The sequence below is a fragment of the Castor canadensis genome, chromosome 1 (assembly GCF_047511655.1).
Source record: "Castor canadensis chromosome 1, mCasCan1.hap1v2, whole genome shotgun sequence".
Classification (NCBI taxonomy): Eukaryota; Metazoa; Chordata; class Mammalia; order Rodentia; family Castoridae; genus Castor; species Castor canadensis.
This window is the reverse complement of record NC_133386.1, coordinates 15,397,098-15,420,463: the sequence shown is the minus strand read 5'-3', so window position 1 is coordinate 15,420,463 and position 23,366 is coordinate 15,397,098. Positions and strand designations below refer to the sequence as shown.

General features: G+C 43.2%; 1 protein-coding gene across 1 annotated transcript in view; it reads left to right on the top strand.

The window, feature by feature from the left end:
* Positions 1-23,366, top strand: part of Mthfd1l (methylenetetrahydrofolate dehydrogenase (NADP+ dependent) 1 like) — a 186,417-nt gene that overhangs the window by 28,948 nt on the left and 134,103 nt on the right. The window contains exons 8-13 of the mRNA XM_074072325.1: positions 912-1,023; positions 8,123-8,214; positions 9,932-10,029; positions 13,146-13,319; positions 21,059-21,195; positions 22,923-22,969. Of these exons, the coding sequence (XP_073928426.1) occupies positions 912-1,023; positions 8,123-8,214; positions 9,932-10,029; positions 13,146-13,319; positions 21,059-21,195; positions 22,923-22,969 (660 nt within the window). The remainder of the gene's footprint in view (positions 1-911; positions 1,024-8,122; positions 8,215-9,931; positions 10,030-13,145; positions 13,320-21,058; positions 21,196-22,922; positions 22,970-23,366) is intronic.

Sequence of the window (23,366 nt, the reverse complement as noted above, 5' to 3'; positions counted from 1 at the left end):
TACTTAGCGTAGCAGCACCGATCTCATGTTGTGGGGTGTTCATTGGTGTGAAACTGGGGGCACCTGGTGACGTGTGCAATGGCAGCTGTTTTCCTAAGGGTCTAACATTCGTTAGACATTCCTTCCACATCATCTGGTGGTTTGTGGTACCTGGACAGATGGTCATTCTTGTGAGATCAGAGACAACCTGTTGGCCTACTTCTAGCTTCTAGAGGGAACCCTCCTACCAGCCTTGTCCACCAGTGCTGCCTTATCAAAATACAGACAGGATGGCCTTGCTGCGTGGGGTGTAGTAGTGCTTACGTACTTTTCTCTCTCTCAGGAAGACAGTGAGAGAGCATGCAGTTGGACAAGAGGCTAACAGGGCTTCTTGTAAGATGAGATTCTCTCTCTAGCTCCCAACAGGCTTTCTGTGAATACGGCAGAAGCCCCATACAAGTCTCCTTTTGAGAGTACTATTGTCCTGGCCAGTACTGTGCTTGCCAGATCCTCACATGGCTTCACCACCTCAGCCCTGGTTTTCTAAGCCAATTCATGAATCAGAGTGCCACCTGTACACTCTCTTTTTGTCTTCTGTGACCAGCAGTAAAGTCCCCTCACCCTGTATCCTGATACTGCACTTGGTGGTGTGGTGGTGAAAACACTCTCACAGCAAATAAGGTGGAGTGACCGTCCTGAAGACGATGTAAAGTCCCCATTTTCTTTCTCTGTAGGATGTGGTAGCCATGTTCTGTTTGTCCTCATGCCTGCTTGAAAGGAACAAGTCAGGCCATTCCATCCATGAGTGCAGTTTGGAGCCAAACTCTGGATCTTTGGGTTTTATCTGTTTCTTTGACGTCATCTGACATAAGTAATCGGTCATGTCTTTATGCTACAGGTTAAAAGTGTCATTTTACTTTTTTTCTTTTTAGCTTCAGGAGGCTGACATTGTGGTCTTAGGTTCTCCTAAGCCGGAAGAGATCCCGCCTGAGTGGATCCAGCCAGGAACCACTGTTCTCCATTGCTTCCATGACTTCCTGTCAGGTAAATGTCTTCACATGGGTCGGGGGGCCACTGACTAAGGCAGGTGGGACTGTCGGGGGGAATGGCAACCTTGGTGGTTTAGAAGGGAGTGTGTTCCTAAGATGCTGGCTGTTGTCAGTATAGTGCACAGGAGACTTGAATGTTGACACACCTGTCTCTGGCGTTTCCTGATACTGGTCCATGTTGTGAGCAGAGAAAAGCTGAGATGTCAAAGGGGGTGGCTTCGCTCCCCCACTCACAACGAAGCGTTCCTTCTGGCTTCTAGTGACTGACATGAAAGTGACAAATATTTTATTTTATGAAACTCCCTTACTTTAGATGTTTCTTTTTAGGACCCTTATTTCAGGGAAAGGTATTCTTAAAAACTTTGTTTCAATGTCATAGCTCTCTTAGGAGACATGAAATATCAAAGCATTGTCTGTCTGTCTATATTTATTTAGTTAGTTTTGTTTTTTTGAGGCAGGGTCTCCCTGTGTAGCAAAGGTTGGCCTCAAACTCAAGATCCTCCTGTTTCCATCTTCTGAGTGATGAGATCACAAGCACGTACCACCTTGCACAGTGTCCAAACGTTATATTTTGATAATTCTAGAAGTAAACTAATTAAACCTAGCTTATTTTAAATTTATCTGGGCCTATTGTAGTAAATTTGTTTTGTTGGGTTTTTTTTCTTGTTGATCTTGGTCCACTCCAAAATAGTGCCTGATACCATAGTTAGCACTCAGTAAGCATCGCATGTTAAATGAGCAAGTAAACGTGGTCTCAGAGTTGTACTCTGGCTGTAGTAAAAGTCTTCCCTTGAACTTGACCCCCACTTAAACACAGGGATCACAGGGCAGCTGTGCTTGATTACATGGTTGACCCCTTTCCAAGTGCCATTTGTCACGATAGCATTCCATTTCGAAATGGTCAAAGGTTTCATTTTAGCAACTTGGACGATGTGAAAACTTACGAATAAGTTAAAGAAAGGTTTCCTTCCTGTCTGCTCTTCATAATCTTGCTACTTTAAGCAAATATGTAGACTTTTGGGAACTTTTTTTTTTTTTTTTTAAAGAGAGTGCTTTTGTTTAAAGGCCAGAAGAATTTTTAATATGCTCATGGCTGGGTGAAGGTGAGTTTTATAGTGAAATTTCATTCTTGTTCTTATAGTGATGCAGGGTTCCTCCACCACCACCCTGCCCTCTGTAAAAGCAGAGAGGACAATGGTGATTTATGATGAGGTAGTTCTGCAGAGATGTGTTTATTGAATACCTGATCCTGGGAGAACTTTTCCTGATGACTGATGCCCCAGAAGTCACGCTCAGAAAACGACCCAATGTGTTCAGTCTGTTCCATCCACTCTAGCAGGAGTTCACGGTATAGATTTTAGAAACAGAAACATCAAAATTCTGTTTTCTACCTATACAATTAACTACTTTTAATTTTTAATTATTTTTATTGAAAGAAGTGTGCTGTGGTCTTACAATGCCTCGCTTGCTAAAGAGTGAGATCGTCTGTCCTCCAGTGTTGGCTCTTGTTGATGGATGGATGTACCTGGCAGGACGACAGAAGTTGACCATATGTCTCAGGTCCAGAAAACAGGATTAAAAGCCACCTTGTGGTTCAGAGGAGTTTGCAGCATCACTTAAACTGATGTAGCCCTGTGTAGTGTGTAGTGGGAGGACCATAAGCCAATGACGGGGCTTGTGGTAATGAACTAGGGGATCCTGAGGGACTGTGGCCCTTCCCTTGTATGGTTCTCTTTACAGTATGATGTGGTGGAAAGGGTATCAATTTTAGAGTTAGGATTACCTGTCTCAAAGAGAAGAGAATTGGGTTTTTTACACTCTTAGTTGCATTGTACCTATAGGCTGTGTGTCTTCAAGGAAATGGTGTAAGCTCTCTGATCCTCATTCTCCTTGTAGATAAATAAAATGTTGGGAGGAAAAAAAGAGTGATATATCAGGTGCAGAGCTTCTTTCATCATAGCTGCCAGTAAGTGTTGACCCATTACCTCTCCTTCCTCCCTCACGGCACACAAAACAACTCCATTACCTCCACTCCCTCCTTCACCGCCCACAAAACAACTCAGATTCTCCACAGCAGGATGCGTGTGTGTGTGAAAATCGTCCCAATGAAGGGAGAAGTCCAGTGAAATTGTGAAAATGTAAGAAGGTAGCTTTAAAGAATTGGACATACATGTCACTTAGCCATCCAAATACATTTGAAATAAAGTAAGGATAATTGGCTGGGTGTGGTGGCTCAATCCTGTAATCCTAGCTACTTGCAAAGTGGAGATCAGGAGGATCAAGGTCAGCCTGGGCAAAAAGTTAATGAGACCCCCATTTCATTTAATGAATAACTGGACACAGTGGTGTACTCCTGTCATCCCAGTGATGTGCAAATAGGAGGATCATGGTTCGGGCTAACCTGAGCATAAAATGAGACCCTGTCTCAAACATAACTAATGCAAAAAGGGCTAGGGGTGTGGGTCAAGTGGTAGAGAATGTCTGCCTGGCAAATGCAAGGTATTGAGTTCAGTCCCTAGTACTGCCAGGAAAAAAAAAAAAAGTAAGGCTATTTGCTTATGATTTTTTAAAAATCCATTGTGTGTATGACTGGTTTTCCTTTTTTTGGCAGTGCTGGGGATTGAACTGCAGGCCTTGGGCATAGTAGGCAAGTGCTCTACCCCTAAGGCTACATCCCCAACTTTCTTTTTTCCTATAAATTCTGGATGATTTAGCTCTGTCCCTGAGATACAGTCCCAGTTTTCCATTTCAAATTTTACTGAGATCTCAAATCCCATATATTTAGATTATTTACTCTTTAACAGGGTGTGAGCCACTTAGATGCCCTGTAATCGATTCCTTCCTAGTTTGGTTTCAGCAGTTCCCGAAGGGCTGCTGTGTAAGTCGATAGTAATAATTTAATGGTACTCCTTTCTTCATGTCTTCCATTGTGTGGTTTTTAAACGGCGGTACGCTGTCACTTGGGGGTGGGCTTTGATTGATTTATTCAAGGGGGCAGCTCATCACTGGTTGTTGTTTGGGTTTTTTCAAGGTTTTATCTATAGTAATTTCCAGTTTTTAGCTCTTCCTAATTTTGAAACATGACGTACATTTTTTGGAATAACTTGCCACTTAGAAGGGAAAGCACATCTGAGAGTCAGTTGTGTTAGAGTACCCCTGGCTAGCCTGCCTAAAACCTGAGCCGAATGCTGCAGCAGGAAGAAGATGTAGGGTGGGGAGAAGGGGGGATTTTCTGTGGCCCTCCTGTTTCACTTATTGTGCTGGCAGACTTCCCAGGGTGGTCTCAAAGCAGCTCATGTTAGGGAAGGGGCTCTGACAGAATAACATGTTAGCCGTAAATTTTCTTATTGCAGAAAATTTGGTTATCATAAAATGATTTATAAATGTATCTTTTACAGTGATTCATTGACTTGTCCCTGGAGGAACTGTGAGTTAAATGAGAGTGTTTAGTGGGAAGTGAAAAGACCCATCCATGGTTGGGAACAGGACCCCTGTTCCACTCTGGTACCTGGAGGGTTGCAAGGCCCAGACTGCAGACAGCGTCCAGGTGGAGTCCTGCCTTTACACCAGCAGGGGGGTGAAATAATGATTTCCTCTCTCAGGTCCCTTTTGCCTTAAAATTTCCTGAGCGTATTCCTGATTTGCTGAGTTCCCAGTGTTCATTGATTCAAATTCTCTAGAATCAGCAGTTTAGATTCGTGTCAATATTACATTAATTGCTACTACAAAAGCAATTCAGTGCTCATGATAGCTAATCTGCAGAATATAGGTGAGTAAACAGACAAAAATGAAAATAATATCGGGGACCCCATCACCTCCAGATAACCATTTTACATGGTTCCATTAAAACATCATTAAATTTAACTATGATTCTAGTAGAAGGAAAAGAAAATAATATCATACCAAACGCATTACTGAAATTCAGATATCCAGTTCTTCAAAAAGAAAAGCACTGGGTCCTATAAGATTCTTGTAAGGTTTAAAGTATGTGTATATGTGTGTGCGTATAAATAATTAAGAGATTGGGGGTTTTGCGGTGTGTCTTTGAGTCTTTGTTGTTGTTTGTAATTGCATGGTTTTTAATAAGCCAAAAGTTAACTTTGCAAGTAGCAAGCCATAGTTCACTGTACATAAAATCCCAAAGGCAGCCAAGCACTGGTGGCTCACACCTGTAGTCCTAGCTACTTGGGAGGCTGAGATCAGGAGGATCAAAGTTCAAGTCCAGCCCAGGCAAAATGTTTGTGAGACCCTCCCCCCTCATCTCCAAAATAACCAGAGCAAAATGGACTTGGGGTGGGTGCATAGCTCAAGTGTGAAGCCTTGAGTTCAAACCCCCATCCAAGCCAAAAACAACAAAACCGAAGTCAGCACTGTGTGCACAGTCGGCTTGACCGGCTGCTAGTGAGCATCCTCTGGTTCCCTGAGGCCCACTGCTTTGTCCACATTTACTTTTGGTATCTATTGACTCTGAGCTTTGAACTTCTGCAGGGTCCATGAGGAAGAGAAGGTTTTACCTAGTCATGGGTCTCTGTTAACATTGGGATGTCTCAGTCCAACCATACCTGCTACTCTCTTTCACAAATTTCGCACGATTTCTGGTCCACTTGGGGCACCTTTTTTGCTTGCATGGATCTGTTTCCTTGTATTGTGGGCTGGAAGAAGAAGAGGGTGTTGTGTATACTGCCTGCTGTCTTGTGTGGTTCATGCCAGCCTCCCCGGTGGCTCATCATGCTTGTTGAAATTGTTTGTGGCATAGTTTAGACATACCAAAACAGCATACTCTGTTCAAAACAGCATACTCTCACTTTTGCTGAGCTGTATGTTGTTCAAGTGCCTGAAGTTATAGGAGTAATTCAATATGTAACTGTGTAGGTGAAATAACTCTTTCCTCACTTGAGTATTTGTGCTTATGTTTTGATAATGTCCATTTATTAATTGATACCAGCTCCCACTTTGTCTTATTTCTCTATCACTTAAATGCAGAAGAATGAGGAAGGCATATTCCTTTTCTATAGTAGTTGGACAAGATTTTAAGCTCAGGTCTCTAGTGGTTAAAACAAAACAAAACAAATCTCTCTCATTCTCTGACTTTTGCCTTTTGCTTAGATATGAGTTATAAAACTGCAGCATTGCTAATCTTTAAACAATACTTGGGGTTATGATTTTCTAATACCATTAATACATTTGACAATAAAACATCACAAGACACCTACTCTAAAGTGTTTTGTGCAACGTGTTGTCAGCAAAGTGGATGATTTAAGAGCAGAGTGGTCCACAGAAAGAAGAAAATAGTTTCTTTAATTCAAAAAACTTGCCATTAAGAACACTTCTTTCTTCTAAGGGAGGATGAAACCTAGAGCAGTTTGCGTGTGTTTACTTTTTATAATTTTTAAATGCTAACTAAAGGAGGCAAGGTGGAATTCTTACCAGTGCCTCATGTTGAAAACCAGGTGTGTGAGCCTGCTTTCTGTTTCTGTGACTAAATACCTGAGAAAATCAACTAAAAGCAGGAAAGACTTATTTTGGATCATGGTATCAGAGGTTCCAGTCCATGGTCACTGAGCCCTGTTGCTTTGGGCCTGTGACGCACAGGGCACCATGGTGGGAGCACATGTCAGAGGAGCTTGTTCACTTCGTGTCCATCAGGAAACAGGAAGAGGAAGGGGCTGACTTCTCAATATGTCCTTCAAGGGCACTCCTCCAGTGACCTAACGTCCTCCCACGAGGTCCCACCTTGGAAAGATTCCACCACTGCCCAATAGCACCATAGGCTGGCCCCTTATACATGGGTCTTCGAGGGACACTCCAGATCCAAAATGTAGCACCAGATAATCCCTAAAAGTTAATATTCTAAAATGTAACTTCTTGGTTTTGATGGAAAATTGGTCATATGACTTTTATGACAGATTTTTTTCAATAATCAAAGAAAACCTGATCTTTCATAGCATGTGGCTGGACTTGTTCTGTGCATTTTTTTTTCTTTTTTTGTGGTACTGGGTTTTGAACTCAGGGCCTCATGCTTGTGAGGCAGGCGCTCTACCAGTTGAACCACTCTGCCAGCCCTTTTTTTGTGCGTGGGCGGTTATTTTTGAACTATTTGCTTGAGTGGGTCACAGTCCTGATCTCGGCCTCCTGAGTACCTAGGATTACAAGGTGTGAGCAACCAGGGCCCGACGACATACATGTGTTTTTTATTCCCTTTCTTAATAACTCCTGTTGACAAGCAAAATTGCACCCATTTCTCATGTATTAATCAGTAAAAGATACAGGTCCTTCAAATAACACGAAGGCCTCCTTGGGTCAAAAACCACCAAGTGTTTCTGGCGCATTAGGCCATGGGACACAGATCCTTGTCCTTTTCTTCCAAGCTGTGTCTTTGCTCTAGTAGTTTAAACATATACACTGTACAACAGGCATTTCACATACAACACCTCCCTTTGTTTCACAAAATTCTTTGAGGTTGATTTTACCCACACTACCTACAAGGCCCAGTCAGAATGGCTAGTAAGAGGGGGAGGCATGATTTTAATCCAGGTTTAACCCTGAGGTCTGCCTGCACACTGAGTGTTGCAAATGTTCACTGTGAATTTTCTTGAATAACTTGTGTTTTTATCTATTAGAGCCTTTTTTAGGGGAAAGCGGGTCTCATTGTCTAGCCCAGGCTGACCTCGAACTCATGATCCTCCTGCCTCTGCCTTCCAAGTGCCAGAATTACAGGTGTGGACCACCATGTCCAACTAATTCCATATTTTAAAAAATCACGATATGCTACTTGTGGTTGTTTGAAGAGACTGTGTGCCTAGATGTTTCTCTCTGGTTAGGGGTGAGATAGGATTTCCCCAAGCACAGTGTGCTTTGTTAGATCACACCTCTGCCTAGCTAAGGTGAGTAGCTTAAGTAAACATTTCTCTGATTTAAAGTACAAAACAGGTCCGAGCACAACCTAAGGCTGTATCCCTGATCTCCTAACTTGTTGGGTGAAAAATGAGACCGCTTTGCAGTATGCTGGGTTTTTCCAAGGAGTAATTGGTTCTAAGATTCTAAATGACAGTAAGCTGAAAGTCTCCCCCCCTTCCCCCTTATGTTTCTTGCAGGGAAGCTGAGAGGTGGTTCTCCCTGGGTGCATGGGAGTGGACTCATTGCAGAAGGTGATGTGAGCCTTCTTGCTGCAGCTCTGCGGATTCAGGTTTGTTTGACAGAGCTATTTGAGAGGTTTCAGTTTGGAGGTCTTAATAAGAGCTGCTAACATGTTGCAGGTGTTTTCTGTTTGCCAGGTACTGTGGTAAACTCTTCATAAACCTGGTGTGAAGCCCATTTGATAAATGAGGAAATGGGTCGAGAAAAATGAAATTGTTTGCCCATGATTATGTGGCATATAAGGGGCAGGAGCCAAACCAGGGTCTCTGAAATCCCAGCATCCCCAAACACAGCAGCTGAAAGCATTGAGCCTCCGTCGTCTCACAGGCCCTGGGGGTCAGAGACTTGGGAGCCCATTAGCTGCACGACTCTGACTCAGCCTCTCCAGAGGTTGAAACCAAGACACTGGCCAGCCAGAGTTTCAGTCATCTGAAGGCTTGCCTAGAGGTGGAGGATTGGCTTCCAAGATGGCGCCCACACATGGCTGTTGGCACTTGGCACAGTGTCCTAGCTCCTTCTCCCCTGGACCTCTCCATATGGGGTGGCTCACAGTGAGGTGGCTAACCTTCCCCAGAGTGAGTGATCCAAGGGGAGAGCCAAGAGGAGGCCGCAGTGTGTTTTATGGCCTAGTCTCTGATGCACACAATGACACTTCCTGATTTCCTGTTTGCTAGAAGTTCACATTCAAGGGAAAGAGAATTGGGCTCACCTCCTAATAGATATTTTTGAGTCACCATCATCTATGGGACCTAAGCTCAAGCACCCGCCCACCCCCAAACTCTTCACTTGGTAACCTGAGTGCTGTCATGGTGCTGGGAGCACAGGGATGGTGCTGCTGACCCCAGCACTAACGACAATGGGGAAACCAGAAGCTCTCACTGCTGCCGCAGCAGAACTAAACACAAGCACGCTTTAGGTCATTCTTTCTTACGCACAAAGTAATACAAAATCTTTATGCTTTGCTAAGGATTATAAGTTACATTACAACTAAAGCCAAAGCTTATTTGTACTTATTTGATTTCACGTATATTTTATACACATGCACGAGCACATATATCACTATTCAGTAATTCACATGCTTATTCATTTCTATAAACTTCAAAGGATACTATTGTTTTTTAATTTATTTTTTGGTAATACTAGAAGTTGAATTCAGGGCTTTGTGCTTGCTACACAGGTACTGTGGTATTTGAGCCACACCCCCAGCCCTTTTCGCATTGGCTAGTTTTGAGATAGGGTCTCACTTTATGCCCAGACCTGGCCTGGACCACAGTCCCCCCTATTTGTGCTTTCACATGCAGTTCGGATAACAGCCATATACCACCATGCCCAACCATTGGTTTAGATGGGGTCTCGCAAGTTTTTTGAACTGCTGTCCTCCCAATCTGGCATTATAAGCTTGAGCTACTTGGCCAGCCAGAATGGTATTTTAAGTGGTGCTGCACATTTTGAATGCTGGACATCCAAACTGACCTTTCACACCATAATTTCCATCATTTTTCCTTTCTAATAGAGGTGAGGAATCTACTCGTTACAACACTATCTGCACAACTGATGTCTTTTGTGAACACTTAAGCTAGTTTAATGGTGCACATAGTTCAGTTCACATTTTCCTTTTTCAGCAAACCCCACAAGCCCGACTACATGTAAATAAAATGGTCGCTAATATTCCTTCGGCTGATGTCTGACTTTATGATCCATTTTGCTTAAGTGCATTCTGTGTTGCTCTCACTTCTGTGCCCCCTTTTTCTCCCTCCCTCCTGAAGAACATGGTAAGCAGTGGAAGGCGGTGGCTCCGTGAACAGCAGCACAGGAGGTGGCAGCTGCACTGCTTGAAGCTACAGCCTCTCTCCCCAGTACCAAGGTAACACGGGGCTCTGCACACTGGCGGCCTTGCACCAGAGTCTCACTTAGCCCCTGCATGGGGCCACGCTCGTGCTATTTTGATTTTGGTGGTGGATAACTTTCTCTAATCATCCAATTGCCGTACAATTTTTCTCTATCATGAATCTGAAAAATTAAATTGTGGTGGCCATGTTTACCACATCCCATCAGTTCTAAGAATGCACAGTATTGGGTTTCATTTCAGTGACGTGTCCTATATGACGTGGCAGCAATGGTTCTAATCTAAGCAGTGGCTTTTGATTTGACAGATATGATAATGCAGTGTTTGGAACCTGCTTGTCACAGCAGCAGTAGCCTTGTACCTTGGGGGGTGAGAGACCAAGCAAGCCAGGTGCCTGTCAGTCCGTGTTGGGGCTGCACTCAGCTTTCTTCATATTGCCTGGTGTAGGACTCGATGAGGCGTTTTCATCACAGTGGTGTCTAATGAGGTCTAAGCTGCATACTCCCTTTGCATAAATTTGAAGATGCAAATTGCAGGATATAATCTCAGCATTTGATTTAAGGTAATTAGTTAGACATTAGAGCTAAAAACAGGCATTTTCCAGACTCCTGAGTCATCCGTGTGTCTGTCCCAGTGAATTGGCCTCACCACTGTATCCAGAAGTGCGTACTGCCATGGCACCTCCAGGTGATCCATCCAGCAATTCCAGATCACACAGTGTCAAATGACACTGTGTCTATTAATATAAATTTAGCCAGTAATTGGCTAGCTTTTCACCTGATAAGCAGTTGCTTAAGAGTTGGCCTCCATTCCCTTGGATGGTCAGCTGACCACTGTGACTCGATCGTACCCACCACGCTGTTTTTATCCCCCCTCTTAGTCTTCCTGTGTTTATCAGCATGTAAATTCCAATGAGGGATGTTATTCTTTGTAATGTCATCCCTGTAATTGTACAATCTGATTCATAAAATATCTTGCTTTTTGAAGTTATGTATATCATAGGTCCTTAGTTTTTACAAGTAAATCAATAAATTGTACATAGAAAGCTAAAAAAATTTAAATAGATACCATCAAATTGTGTACTAGGGTCTGTCAAAGTGAATGCTACTTGTAAAAGGGGTGGCTTAGTTCAACCAGATTTGATTTCTAGAGCCACTGGGGAAAAGAAAAGCAGGCTGAGTAGTTTATAAATGACTTAAAAACTCAAAATGACCCTCGGTGTGGTAGTGCACACTTGTAATCCCAGTGCTCAGCAAGATTTGAAAATTCAAAATTCAAGTCCAGCCTGGAATTCATATACATAGGAAGACCCTATCCAAAAAAAAAAAAAATCACTGCGACTCTTTAGTAAGCAAAGAGAAAACTGTGGAAATTCTCCAAGTTTAGGCTCTTCCACCAAAAAAGAGTAAGTAATGGTGTCAGAAATGCCAAGGCAAAAACCTCTTGGACTAGCAATATACACTTTAAAAAAAAAAGAAAGAAAGAAAGAAAATGAAGAGCCAGGTGCTGGTGACTCATGCATGTAATCCTAGCTACTGAGGAAGCAGAGATCAGGAGGATTGCAGTTCGAAGCCAGCCTGGGCAAATAGTTCGCAAGACCCTATCTCAAAAACCCCTTCACAAAAATGGTTGGTAGAGTGGCTCAAGGTGTAGGTCCTGAGTTCAAAACCCAGTGCCAGAACAAACAAAAAAAGAGGGACAGGGGTGTAAAACAAGACTTTTCCAGGGGTGGGTATTATTGGTGGGGGGCGCATAAGGAAAGGTAAATGAAGGTAAATATGGTGGGTGTATTTGTATTCAAATATGAAAACAGAAAATTGAAGCCTATTGAAATTGTTCTAAGAAGGGGAAGAGAGAATGACAGAGGGGGTGAATCTAAGATACATTGTAAGCACATATATAAATATCGCCAAGTTAATAAAAGAAAAAACCAAACATTAGATTCTTCATCAGGAGATGATAAGAAGAAGAAAACAGAAAAAACAGATACAGTCAAGAAGGTAAAATGAAGCATGATTCTAGAAAGAGGGACGTGAGAGAGCTCTAGAAAGGCCTGTGCTAGGAGGCCTGTGGCAAGCCCAGAGCTCAGTCCTCACCACCCGAGGTGTCTCCCTTCCCCTGGCTTCTCTGACGTCCTCTGGTGTGCATGTTCTGTTACCTCCTGCACCACGCTCAGAGCGCTGCAGTGTCATAAAGGAGAATTTTGACTGAGTAGATTGTCCACTGCAACCACAGAGAAAAATCAGACCCAAGGGATCACTTGTCACAGAGGGAGTGGTCTGCTACTCACAGCAGAGACCACAGTGCTAACCATAAGTGCTCCATGGAGACTTGGGGAGTGGCTGTCCTCTCTGGTGTGACCATCAAGAGCAGTTCCTCGACACCAATTCTCCTTGCTCAAGACTCTCAAGGTTCCAGGTTAGCCCTACTGCTGGGAGTAAGTGTGCCTCCCACTTCTCACTCAGACAGTGGTCAGTCAGATAGGTGGACATCATGCCCCCAATAAGAGGTATGCCTGTACACGCTGGTGTTGGAAATACTCGATAAGACCTGCAGCCACATATTCACCTTGCAGTAGAATTGAAGTTAAATTAGGTACCCAGTGTACTTGGCACTCCTCATTCTGAACTTGACCGTTGGGTCCAGGGTCCTTGCACCAACAGTTACATAATTCATAAAATATTGTGAAATATGGTTTTGGACTGGACATAAGGAGAGGGAAAGGATGAACGGAGGTAAACAGAACAGCTTTTCCACCTTGTTGACTAGCCACGAGGCACATGTGGCCAGCCTACTAGGAGAGCATTGTGCAGTGACCCTGTTCACTGGTCCATCTGGAGCGCTGTGCTCTGTAATGGACTCGCCCTTGACCGTATGGGAATACACAGTGCCCTCTCCCTGTGACACAGGGCACATCTATCCTTGTGCCTGACACAGTGTTAGCACCCTGGTTCACATCTCCTAAAAAGCACACTTTCTCATGCACGTTCATGTGCTTCATCCTGCCTGGGAGAGAGGACAAGAAGGCAATGGTGTGGATTTAATCGTTGGCGGGGCTTATGGCTGTTTTTCATTCTAGCAGTGACCACCTAAGCTGCGAAGACTTTGCTGCTTTTGTGTTTCTTTCCCTCCAGTGATATTGAGATTTCCAGAGGACAGACTCCAAAAGCTGTGGCTGTCCTTGCCAAGGAGATAGGACTGCTTGCAGATGAAATTGAAACGTATGGCAAAAGCAAAGCCAAAGTGCGTCTGTCTCTCCTGGAAAGGTTAAAGGATCAAGCAGATGGGAAATACGTCATAGTTGCTGGGTAAGGCTACATTTAAAATCTTCTCCACTGAGGAGATGGGTTTACAAAACTGTCTTCCACGTTTATTTCTGTCCTCAATACCCCTCATGTGCATCCTGTTCTCAAATTTGATACTATTTTGTCCATTTCACTTGGCATTCCTGCATTTGGCACAAGATGGGGTTTTTTTGTTGTTGGTTTTTGTTTTTTACAGTACAGAACAAATTAGTCCCTTCTATGAAATCTAAGGTATAACAAGTTGCGAATCCAGTACCGTCACCTTTGCTTCTCATGTCATGTTGTGTGGTGAGCAGCACTCATCTCCCTGAGCTTTGTAATTTAGTTGTTCATGACAGAAGTCAAAATAAGAATTGTAAGCCCATTATTTTGAACTGGGGGGGTTTGGGGTTTTTTTTGTTCGTTCTGTGTCCTTCTTAGAAATAATAGTTTAATGACGAATGTATGGATAATGGTGTGAAACTTATATTTTCTCATTAATATCCTGGGTTTCTTTTTCATGTACTTATGTTAGAAAAATCTACGATTTCTTTTCCCTTTTCTTGCATTTCAAAACTAACATTGGTTATTTTATGAAAGAAATTCGTATTTTATGAAAAGCAATTGCTTTTTTTCCCCCTTTTTTAAAAAAGGGAAAATACATTCACCAGCTGACAAGATGATGGAAAACAAGGGATTTGAACTATTTATTCTACATGACCTAAGGGAACAGCGAGAGACCTCATGAATTCCTGTGTTGCTCTGACATTTCATTACGCTGACTCTTTGCCTGTGAGACCCAAGCCAAGCCTTGAGGCCCAAAACGCCTTCGTTAGGCAGAAACATTTCTTAAAACTGGACTTGACCCACAGTTAACTTTGCTTTTACAGAATACTCCTCATGTCTTTTCTTTCCTCCCGTTTGATGGTTATTTTTTTTAAAAAAATTCAGTCTCAGTGTAAAAATATTCCAGAAATACAGCAAGTAAACTGGAGAGTGGAAGACCCTAAATTCTCCCACCCACCCAAAGGAGACAGCTGCTCATGTTAGGCCCACCCCGACCCCGCTGACCCTGCAGAAAGTGGGATCACACCATGAGTGCCATGTCAGAGGCCTTCTTCCGGCAGTCCTGTGGGTGAATGTGGAACCATGGCTGTTTTCAGGATTATATGACAAGCATCCCTGTGCTCACATCCAGGGTGGGCAGAGTGAGAATGCCTGGGATGACGTGGGCTCTGTTCTTCACATTTTCCAAGCACCTCCAACTCCATGAAGAGGCACTGCCAAGGCTCACCGTTGATAGTGTAGCATGTTTCTGATTTTTCTTAACAGGCAGACGGCTTGAAAGTGTCATAGGGAAGTTTCATATTAGACTAATCCTATCCTGATGGCCATCTAAATCATTCTCAGTTTTGGGCCAGTATAAGCAGTGTGAAGATGAACCACCTTGGGAAAAGGCGTGTTTGTGTGTTTGTCCAACCCTCTCCTTAGGGAAGATCCCTGTATGGCGTTCACCACCGGTGGGCCTTAGTATCTGGCAGCGGGTTGGTTCCAGGACCATGGCAGACACTGTAATCTGCTGATGTCCAAGTCCCTTCTACAAAAATGATGTGGTATTTGCATATAACCTACCCACATCCTCCTGTATACTGACTATCCTTATCATGCATTACTTACAATACCTACTACAGTGTTAATGCTATGCAAATACTCACTACATTGTCTAGAGAATAATGACCAAAACAAATTCTGTACATGTTCAGTGCAGACATCATTTTTTCCTTCTTCCAAATAATTTGGTGTAGCCCCTCAGTTGCCTGTGGCTTAAACATTCCTTCTGGGGCTCCCAGGCTCACTGCCTTTGGACTCTCAAGTTCCTTTCCAACCTAGGACCCCAGCCCTAATATCCCCATAACTGAGCACCTGAAGGAAGATGTTGACCCTCCCTGCAGACACCCTCTGGTGTCTCAAAAGCAGCCAGCTACTTGGCAGGAAGCATAGTCATTTCTGCCTCCTGGGCCTCTGGTGCATCCTTCTAGTGTGGGCTGATTTTATGAAAGTAAGCTTGATGTAAGTTTGCTTGCAATGAATAAACATGCTCTTGGATGTTAAGATGTTCAAAAGCATCTCATGGGTGGATTTGCTACCTTTTTCCAGGCTTTAGGTAATCTTTTGTGAGTTTTCTCACTGTTTAAGGCTGGAGAATTGGGACAGGTGATAGAGCACTTGCTAGCATGAGTAGAACTTGGATTCTATCCCCACTGCTGGAAAAAAAATAATTGTTTAATACTGGAGGATTTAAAGAGAACTCAGGAAGATGTCTGAGTATAAAGAAGACCTGAGGCACTTTTTCTTGTGAAGTGGCTGTGATTTACTCTCTTTTGGTTTTCTGTACATTGGAAGTAAAAACACAAATCTAGACATGGCCCTGCCTTGAACTGGGAACACAGAATTGATACTTCCAGAGCAAAAGCTATGATGATTGTTATTAGGTTCCAAACTTGTAGTCAAACCATCACGGCCTGGCCACATGCTAGACATGTGAGCTAGCAGAGCGGACTGAGACCACCAAATGTCGACCTGTCCTAGTAGAGCAGTGCTCCACACTGGCCCTCTGCTGGCCTGGGCACATGTATCTGAGCTCGAGTCAGCTGCTCATGTTGTAAATAGAAATGAAAATCAAAGCTGAGTTCTCAAGTAGGGATTTGGCAGCAAAAGATCAATAGTTCTTTTTTTCTGAAATTGTGTTTTAAGGTCTCTTACTTACCAGAGACCCTAGAGGGAACAAAAATTAAGTGGTCTTCATTTCAATTGCATTGACAGCCCTCCTCCAAAGGCTCCATTTTGTGATCTATACTTAGTTATAGCAGAGCTTGAAGGTTTCTAGAAAATGTGTATCATACTCTATTCTCTAAGGGAAAAATAAACAGACTCCATGCTGTCCATATTATAAGTGATACATTTTTAAATGTGTTAAATCCTTTTAGAGCTGGATGACTGAGATCAGTCAGTTTCAAAGCACAGATATTTTATTTATAATCTAAAAAAGAAAGTAAATTTGAGTTAATATTCACCTCTATATTTTTACTTTTATTTGGGTTAAAAGTTAAGGGATGGGTCGGGGGCATGGCTCAAGTGGTAGAGCTCCTGCCTAGCAAGCACAAGGCCCTGAATTTAAATCCCAATACCGCAAAAACTTTAAGGGAAATCACATCCACTCATATGCACTTTTTCAAAAATATAAATGAACCCTCCATCAAGTTCCTTTTTCAGAAAGTCTTTTCATTCTGAAAACAATATTGGCTATTGATATCGAAATCTAACATAAAAAAAATAAGGCAAAAACTCAATCCCTTCTTACTCAAGAGTGTTGAATGTTTTTTCTGTTTCCATCTAGAATTTTACCTATGTATCCATCATTCTCTCACTTTTAAGATCATGCTAGAAATGTCACTTTGTGTCCTGCCTTTTCCCCTGAACTCTGAACCATAGCTATTTCCCCATGCTTGAGAAGAAGTCACATACCCAAGAAAATTTTCAGTAAATCCAAATCACAGTACACTGTGTATTGTTGTACACTGAATCGTGCGTAAGTGTGACTTAAATATATCAACAGAGGGTTTAAAATAAAGAGCAAGATTTAAAAAACAAAACTTATATCATTAGTAACCCAAATGCGGAACAGATTAATTCATTTGAAGAAGCCATTCTTCAGACTGTCGGATTTCTTTTTCAGTGGGAATCATCTGTATATCGTCAGCTACACGTCACGTGGTATTTCCACCTACACATCACTTTATTTGCCTCCCCTGACAAAAGGAAAAGTATCGCGAATTGTTCAGGGAAGGCTGCCAAAGGAATCTTAGGGGCTCTTGAGTTTTACATATTTTCCCAGTTACACTAGTGAAAAGGAATCTTGTTTGAGAGCCTGACCAGAGCGCAGCTGCTGGTTATTATGAGTGTGCACTTGGTCTCCACTGGGCCGGCACCAATTTCCATGCAGAAGATTCTCGAATTTCTTCCAATTGCTTGGACAGAGAGCTTAAAAAAAAAAGCCCAAACTGGTCTGTGAATAGACTGAATTTCACACTGAAGACACATTAAGGTCACTCATGTCACTTCACCTTTTTTTTTTCCCCTGCAGAATGCCAGACACCTGACTTGATTTTTTTAAATATTTTAACTCATTATTTTGGTGTAGTGCAAAAATAACCCTATAGACGTCTTAAAGATTTTGCCTTTCTACCTTAAGCAACTCAGCATTTGTGAGTTTTTCTTTTATTTGTACTTCTCACAGACTAGAACAAAGGGATTTTGAAGAAACCGCTACCAACAGGGCCTTTGAACTATTTACCTTGGTCAAGTGTAATGGGAAACACAACCAAATGGCCTATGGAGTTTATTGTTAGATAGTGAAAGGCTTTAAAAACCCTCCAAATCCTAAAGATGTCTGGGGTGAATGGTACTGATTCATATGTGGCTTGAGCATGTCGTGTTTTGGGGGGTTTTTTGGTGGTACTGGGGATTGAACTCAGGGCCTCATGCATGCGAGGCAAAGCTAAACCACTGAGCTGTGTCCCCAGCCCCAAACATGTGGTTTTGGGGTTCATAGTTAGACCATGGCTGCTCAGCAAGGTACTCTGGATTTTCAGAAAGACTGTCTCACCCCTGGTCTCTGTGTCAACGATCTCTTTGACTTTTGAGCAAATGGTAAAGTACTTTCGGATTGTGTCCAAATTGTTACAGAAGTATTTTGACAAATTTTTACTGTAGTTGACAATAAACAACACTTGTCTGATCAAAGGCATCATTAATTACACCGTCAAATGTGCCTTGGACAGGTGATAAGAATGCATTGAGAATGGGTGTTGTCCTTCACCTCAGCAAGCTTTGGCCAAGAGACAAGACAGACCTGTCAGAACCCTTATGTCATCTGAAAAGTCATAAAAATCACATGATAAATGTATGGGGTTGATACTTGGGGGAGTACATAAATGTGCTTGGAGACGCTGAGTACGTTAAACAGAAATCACAGTTACATCTCCATAGACTAAGTTGTCAGAAATAGAAAAAGAGGGCTGGCAGTGTGGCTCGAGTGGTAGAGCACCTGCCTAGCAAGCGTGAGTTCCTGAGTTCAAACCTCATTACCACCACGAATAAATAGATAAATAAATGGAATAGAAAAAGAACTTAGATGAACCTGGTGCTTGTTCTTTTTTGAAAGCAGCTTGTTGATTTGGAACCTGAGCTAAAGATATGGGAGAAGAATTAAACCAAATTTTGATATCAAATGCAGGAGTAGGGTGACATAAATTTTTATTGTTGCTTCTCTTTTATTGTTGCCAGTAAATACTTCCTACTTTCTGATTTCCCTGGATTGTGTGTGAGCAGTCCTGTGTTTCTAATTAAGAACTGGAGCTCTGGCTGCAGTTTGGAAGAGGTCATCACAGGGTGTGTCTGCCTTGGTGTCTCCTTCTGCTCTGCCTACATATCCCTGGGAAAGAAAAAGCAGTTCGTGTATCACAAAGTAACCCACTGGTTCCTTTGCTCTGTGAGGTTCTCACACTGAACCGTGCTTGATATCACATAAATTGTGATGTCTGTGGGATTTTAACTGCTTTTATGTTGTATGTAAAAAGTAGAAAGTTGACTTACACCTTGTGTAACTCTTGAGCAGCCAGACTGCTATTTGGACAGATGCAGAGGTGTCAGATAAGCCATCTTCATTTGCATGGCTTGGGAGTTTGAAGTTTATTTCACCAAGTGGTATTTGAACTGGCTCAGTGCAGTGCTCACCAGTGACCTCCTGGTCACTAAATCCACTGGCCCTTCTTGGTCCTCACCCTGCCCCAGAACTCAGTGGCCAGTGATTTCCCTCATCTTTAGTTGCTCTCTTCCTTGGCCTCTTGGCTTCCTGCCAGGATACTCCTGTGTCACCCTACCTTCTTCTCTGGGGCTCAGTTCCTTTAGATTGCTCCTTCTTAAATTCCTTTTGGTCTCTTCTCATGGTGCCTTAAAGCAAAAGGTATGCAACCAACCATTGATTTTCTTGCTCTCCTTGGGTGATCTCACCTACGCACACTTTCAGTTGCTAATGTACTTAGTTTTCATCTATAGAAATAACCTACACCTGCCTGTGTTTCATTCCCAGCTTTATTGCTTACTAGTTGTGTGGTCTTGAGCGAGTTCCTTGAACTCGCTCTGGCTTGGTTTCCTTATCTATTAAATTGGGAGACCAATAATTAATCCCATTGATATGAAACATAGTGGCTGGCCAGTTAATTCCCCAAAACACACACTCAACTTTATGTGGCCAACGTGTACCCATTTAGGTCTCAGCTTAGATGCTACTTCTCCGGGAAGCCTTCATTGATATTCCAGATCTAGTTAGATCTTTCTTCCCTGTGCTCTCATGATGCAGTTCGAATGCCCTGTATCCCCATCTTGGTGTTTGTCGCATGTATTGCAATTGCTGACTTATCCACATCTCCCATCAACTAAGAGCCCTGGGAGGGCAGTGAGGCAGGCTGACTTGATTGTCACTGTGTCCCAGTATAGCGTAGCACCTGACTCATGGTTGTACTGGATTGGCTGCATGAGTAATGGTCACAGGGGTGGTCTGAGATAGTGGGGACCATGACATGAATTCCTCTATGGTCACATCCCCAGATTACGGAAGTGAGAAAACCCTATCACCAGATTTGTTGAGGCTGAGTAGCCTAGCCATCCTGGCTCTTATCACCTAACTCACAAAAAACCTATTGTAAGCCCAGGTTATTGTATTTAAAAATTTTAATGATGGCTATTGTATACTAACGAACAATATTATGGGATCTGACTGGAAGTGTTATCGTGTAATGTGTGATGATGTTGTGAACCTGCCAACACGTGTCTTTGCAGCATGTAGTCAACCTAAGTCCCCAGAGCAGGGCTTTCCTCCTCAGTGGGCAGAGAGCTCGGACTCACTCTTTTCCTGTACTTGAAGGGCTGTTTTATGAGAAGGGATTTAGGATGATGGTCAGGACTCCAAGACAGGAAGCAACAGGAATGTAGGCCTCTCTCCCTTAGGACAAAGAACTTCCTAACTATAAAAGCTGCCGGGAATGAGTGAACCACTTGAGGGGAACACGTTCCTCTCCATCTGTTCAGCATGGTGGGGACCAGTCCTGGGAAGGGACATCCGGAAGGAGATGGATTCGTGGGAACTCCAGGATCCCTCTAATCCTGAGAGTTTAGCCGTGCCTTATTCACTTGAGGACGCTGAAGTACTGTGCCCAAATAAATGACTCTGGAACGCCAAGGTACTCACTAGCAAAATATAGCATCAGCTTAGAAATTTAAATCATTTGATGGCTGGTTCCATGCCATTTCTTGAAATGGGTGATTTTTGTTGTTACTGTTTTAGCAGTATTCGGATTTGAACTCAGGGCTTTGCACTTGCTAGGCAGGCACTCTGTCACTTGAGCCACATCTCTAGTCCAGAAATAGATAAAATTATTAGCACCACTGCCCAATAACTTTCCCTGTCTGGTCGTGTGTGTGTGTGTGTGTCTGTCTGTCTGTCTGTCTGTCTCCGTCTTGCCTTTGGCTTGGATGTGAACTGAATGGTGAAGATCCAGGAAGTGGCATTACTGAGTAGATTTGGGAGTAGTTTGTTCTCTTATCAGCATCCTCTGATTTGGTTATGATGTCTTAGGTTGGTTTTGCCTAGGTTGTCTTGGAAATATGACAAAAGTTACCTCCTCTGTGCCTCCCACTGTCAGGATCACGCCCACCCCCCTTGGAGAAGGGAAGAGCACGGTCACCATTGGGCTGGTGCAGGCACTCACTGCCCACATGAATGTCAACTCCTTCGCCTGCCTGAGACAGCCTTCCCAAGGACCCACTTTTGGAGTGAAAGGTACTTTACTTAGTCTACCTGTCAGAGCAAAATTGGGGACAGAAAAATTTAAAAAGAATGTCCTCCATGCAGATGGAGTCAAAATTTTTCAGAACAACTGGTGTCTTGCATCCCTCTCCACACAACCGTTGGATGCGCAGCGGTCACCAAATTGATCCTCCTGAGAGCGAAGCATAAAGCATACGCAAGGGAGTGAAAGGCTCTTCAGTGAGCCCCCAAAGCCGTTCCTTGGCTCTGTGCTCAGGCCCCCTTCCTCAAGCACAGTCTTCTGCCTCATCTCTGCCTCCTTGGCCAAGTGATTTTAAAACTCTGCCCTTGATCATATTGGTGTTTTATCATCCCAGCCATGGTGGCAGGACTTTCTTGTAAACACTGAGACGCCCCTGAGGCTGACCCCCAGGTCTCAGCTCAAGGGGGTTGCTGTGTAGGGACTGAGCTGCTTTGGAGCTGGGCTGGCTGTGCATGGAGTTGTGATGAAATTCCTCTCTGGCTGTGGCGGGGCTGGGGTCTGGCTCCTGCCCCATGCATTACTCCTCTGCATTGATTTATCGTGAAGTCACCCCTTAGCTCACTCTACAATAGCACTGATTACTGCAATTACTGTGTGTTCTTGGCAGTTCATGGTTTTTAACCATATTATATTTATATTACTGTTATAAATATTAGTAACTCCTAACTCATTAAGTGCTGATAACTCATGGAGGTTCATACACTGTGTCCTAGATGAACAACAGGCTTGGAGAGAGGAGGTTGAAGTTTCAGTCACAGCTGTATCTCTTCCCGCTGTGTGACCCGTAGCCAGTCAGAAGCTCTCTGAGCTGTGTCTGTGAAAGGGCAGGAAGGCTATGGTACCTTGTGGGTGAGGCTCACATGAGAAACATAGAAAGGGTAAATTGTAAAATGATGAGCAAGTGGATGAGATGAGCCTTTTTAATATAATAACCTAGCGTTTTGAGGGCTAAGCAGCCTGACAAATCTTCCCTAGTATTACCTAAAATAAATGGACTGAAGTTTAGAATTTGAAGTGATTTTTTTTTTCTTTTTTTTTTTTTTGCGGTACTAGGGCTTGAACTCAGGGGCTACACCTTGACCCACTCCATCAGCCCTTTTTTATGATGGGAATTTTTGAGATAGGGTCTCTTGAGCTATTCCCCCAGACTGGCTTTGAACCTCTGTCTTCCTGATCTCTGCCTCCTGAGTAGCTAGGATTACGGTCGTGAGCCACTGGTGCCTAGCTTACAGGTGAATTTTTAATAATATTTTTTGATACTTCAATGCGTGTGTGATTCAGATGAAGTGTGAGTACATAGACCCAATGATAAATTAACAAAACGATATTATATCCTAAGATAGATGTTAGAGTTTTTTCTTTTTTTTCCTGAGACAGAGTCTTACTTTGTACCCTAGACTGGCCTGGAGTTTGCAATCCTCCTCCCTCAGTCTTCCCAGTGCTGGGACTATGGAAGACTATGGCATGACAGTGCCTAACTACATTTGTGTTTTAAACAAAGAGATGGAATTACATAGTTGGAAACAGTGTAGACTTTTGTTTATTTGTTTTATTTCTGTTCTTGGGTGGAGCAGCTAAGTTTCTCGCTCCTGTTGGAATTTCACCTTGGACATAAGAGCATGCCTGTTGGGTGTGGGGAGCTGTGCCTCAAGGGCTCTGTCCATCCTGTGTGTCTGTGACTGGTGACTCACTGCAGTGCTATTTGCTCTTTATTTAGGAGGAGCTGCAGGTGGTGGATATGCCCAAGTCATCCCCATGGAGGAGGTAAGGCCAAGAGATACACGTCGATGGTCACTGTGTTGCCCATCTTAACATCTGTGGCTCTCCCTCATACAGCCCACAGTCAACATCCATGGTCCCAAAGCCCTAATGACTCAGAAAACCAAAAGCATTTTCTTAACTCAGGTGGTGTCAAAGCCAGGTATTGACAGTGGGAGCTGTGTATGGATTATGCAAACGCCACTCGGTGTGACTTTTCTCACCAGTGACCCGTTCTCATCTGTTCTGCTCTGTGCTCCAGTCTCATAGATCAGGTCCTGAGCTGTCTTGCCCAGGAGTGACCTCACAAGATAGTAACAGGATACAGGTCAGGTTTCACAAAGTTCCTCTGGCCTATGTGTGAAGAAAACACCCATGTCAGCCTCATCTGATTGCTACGAGT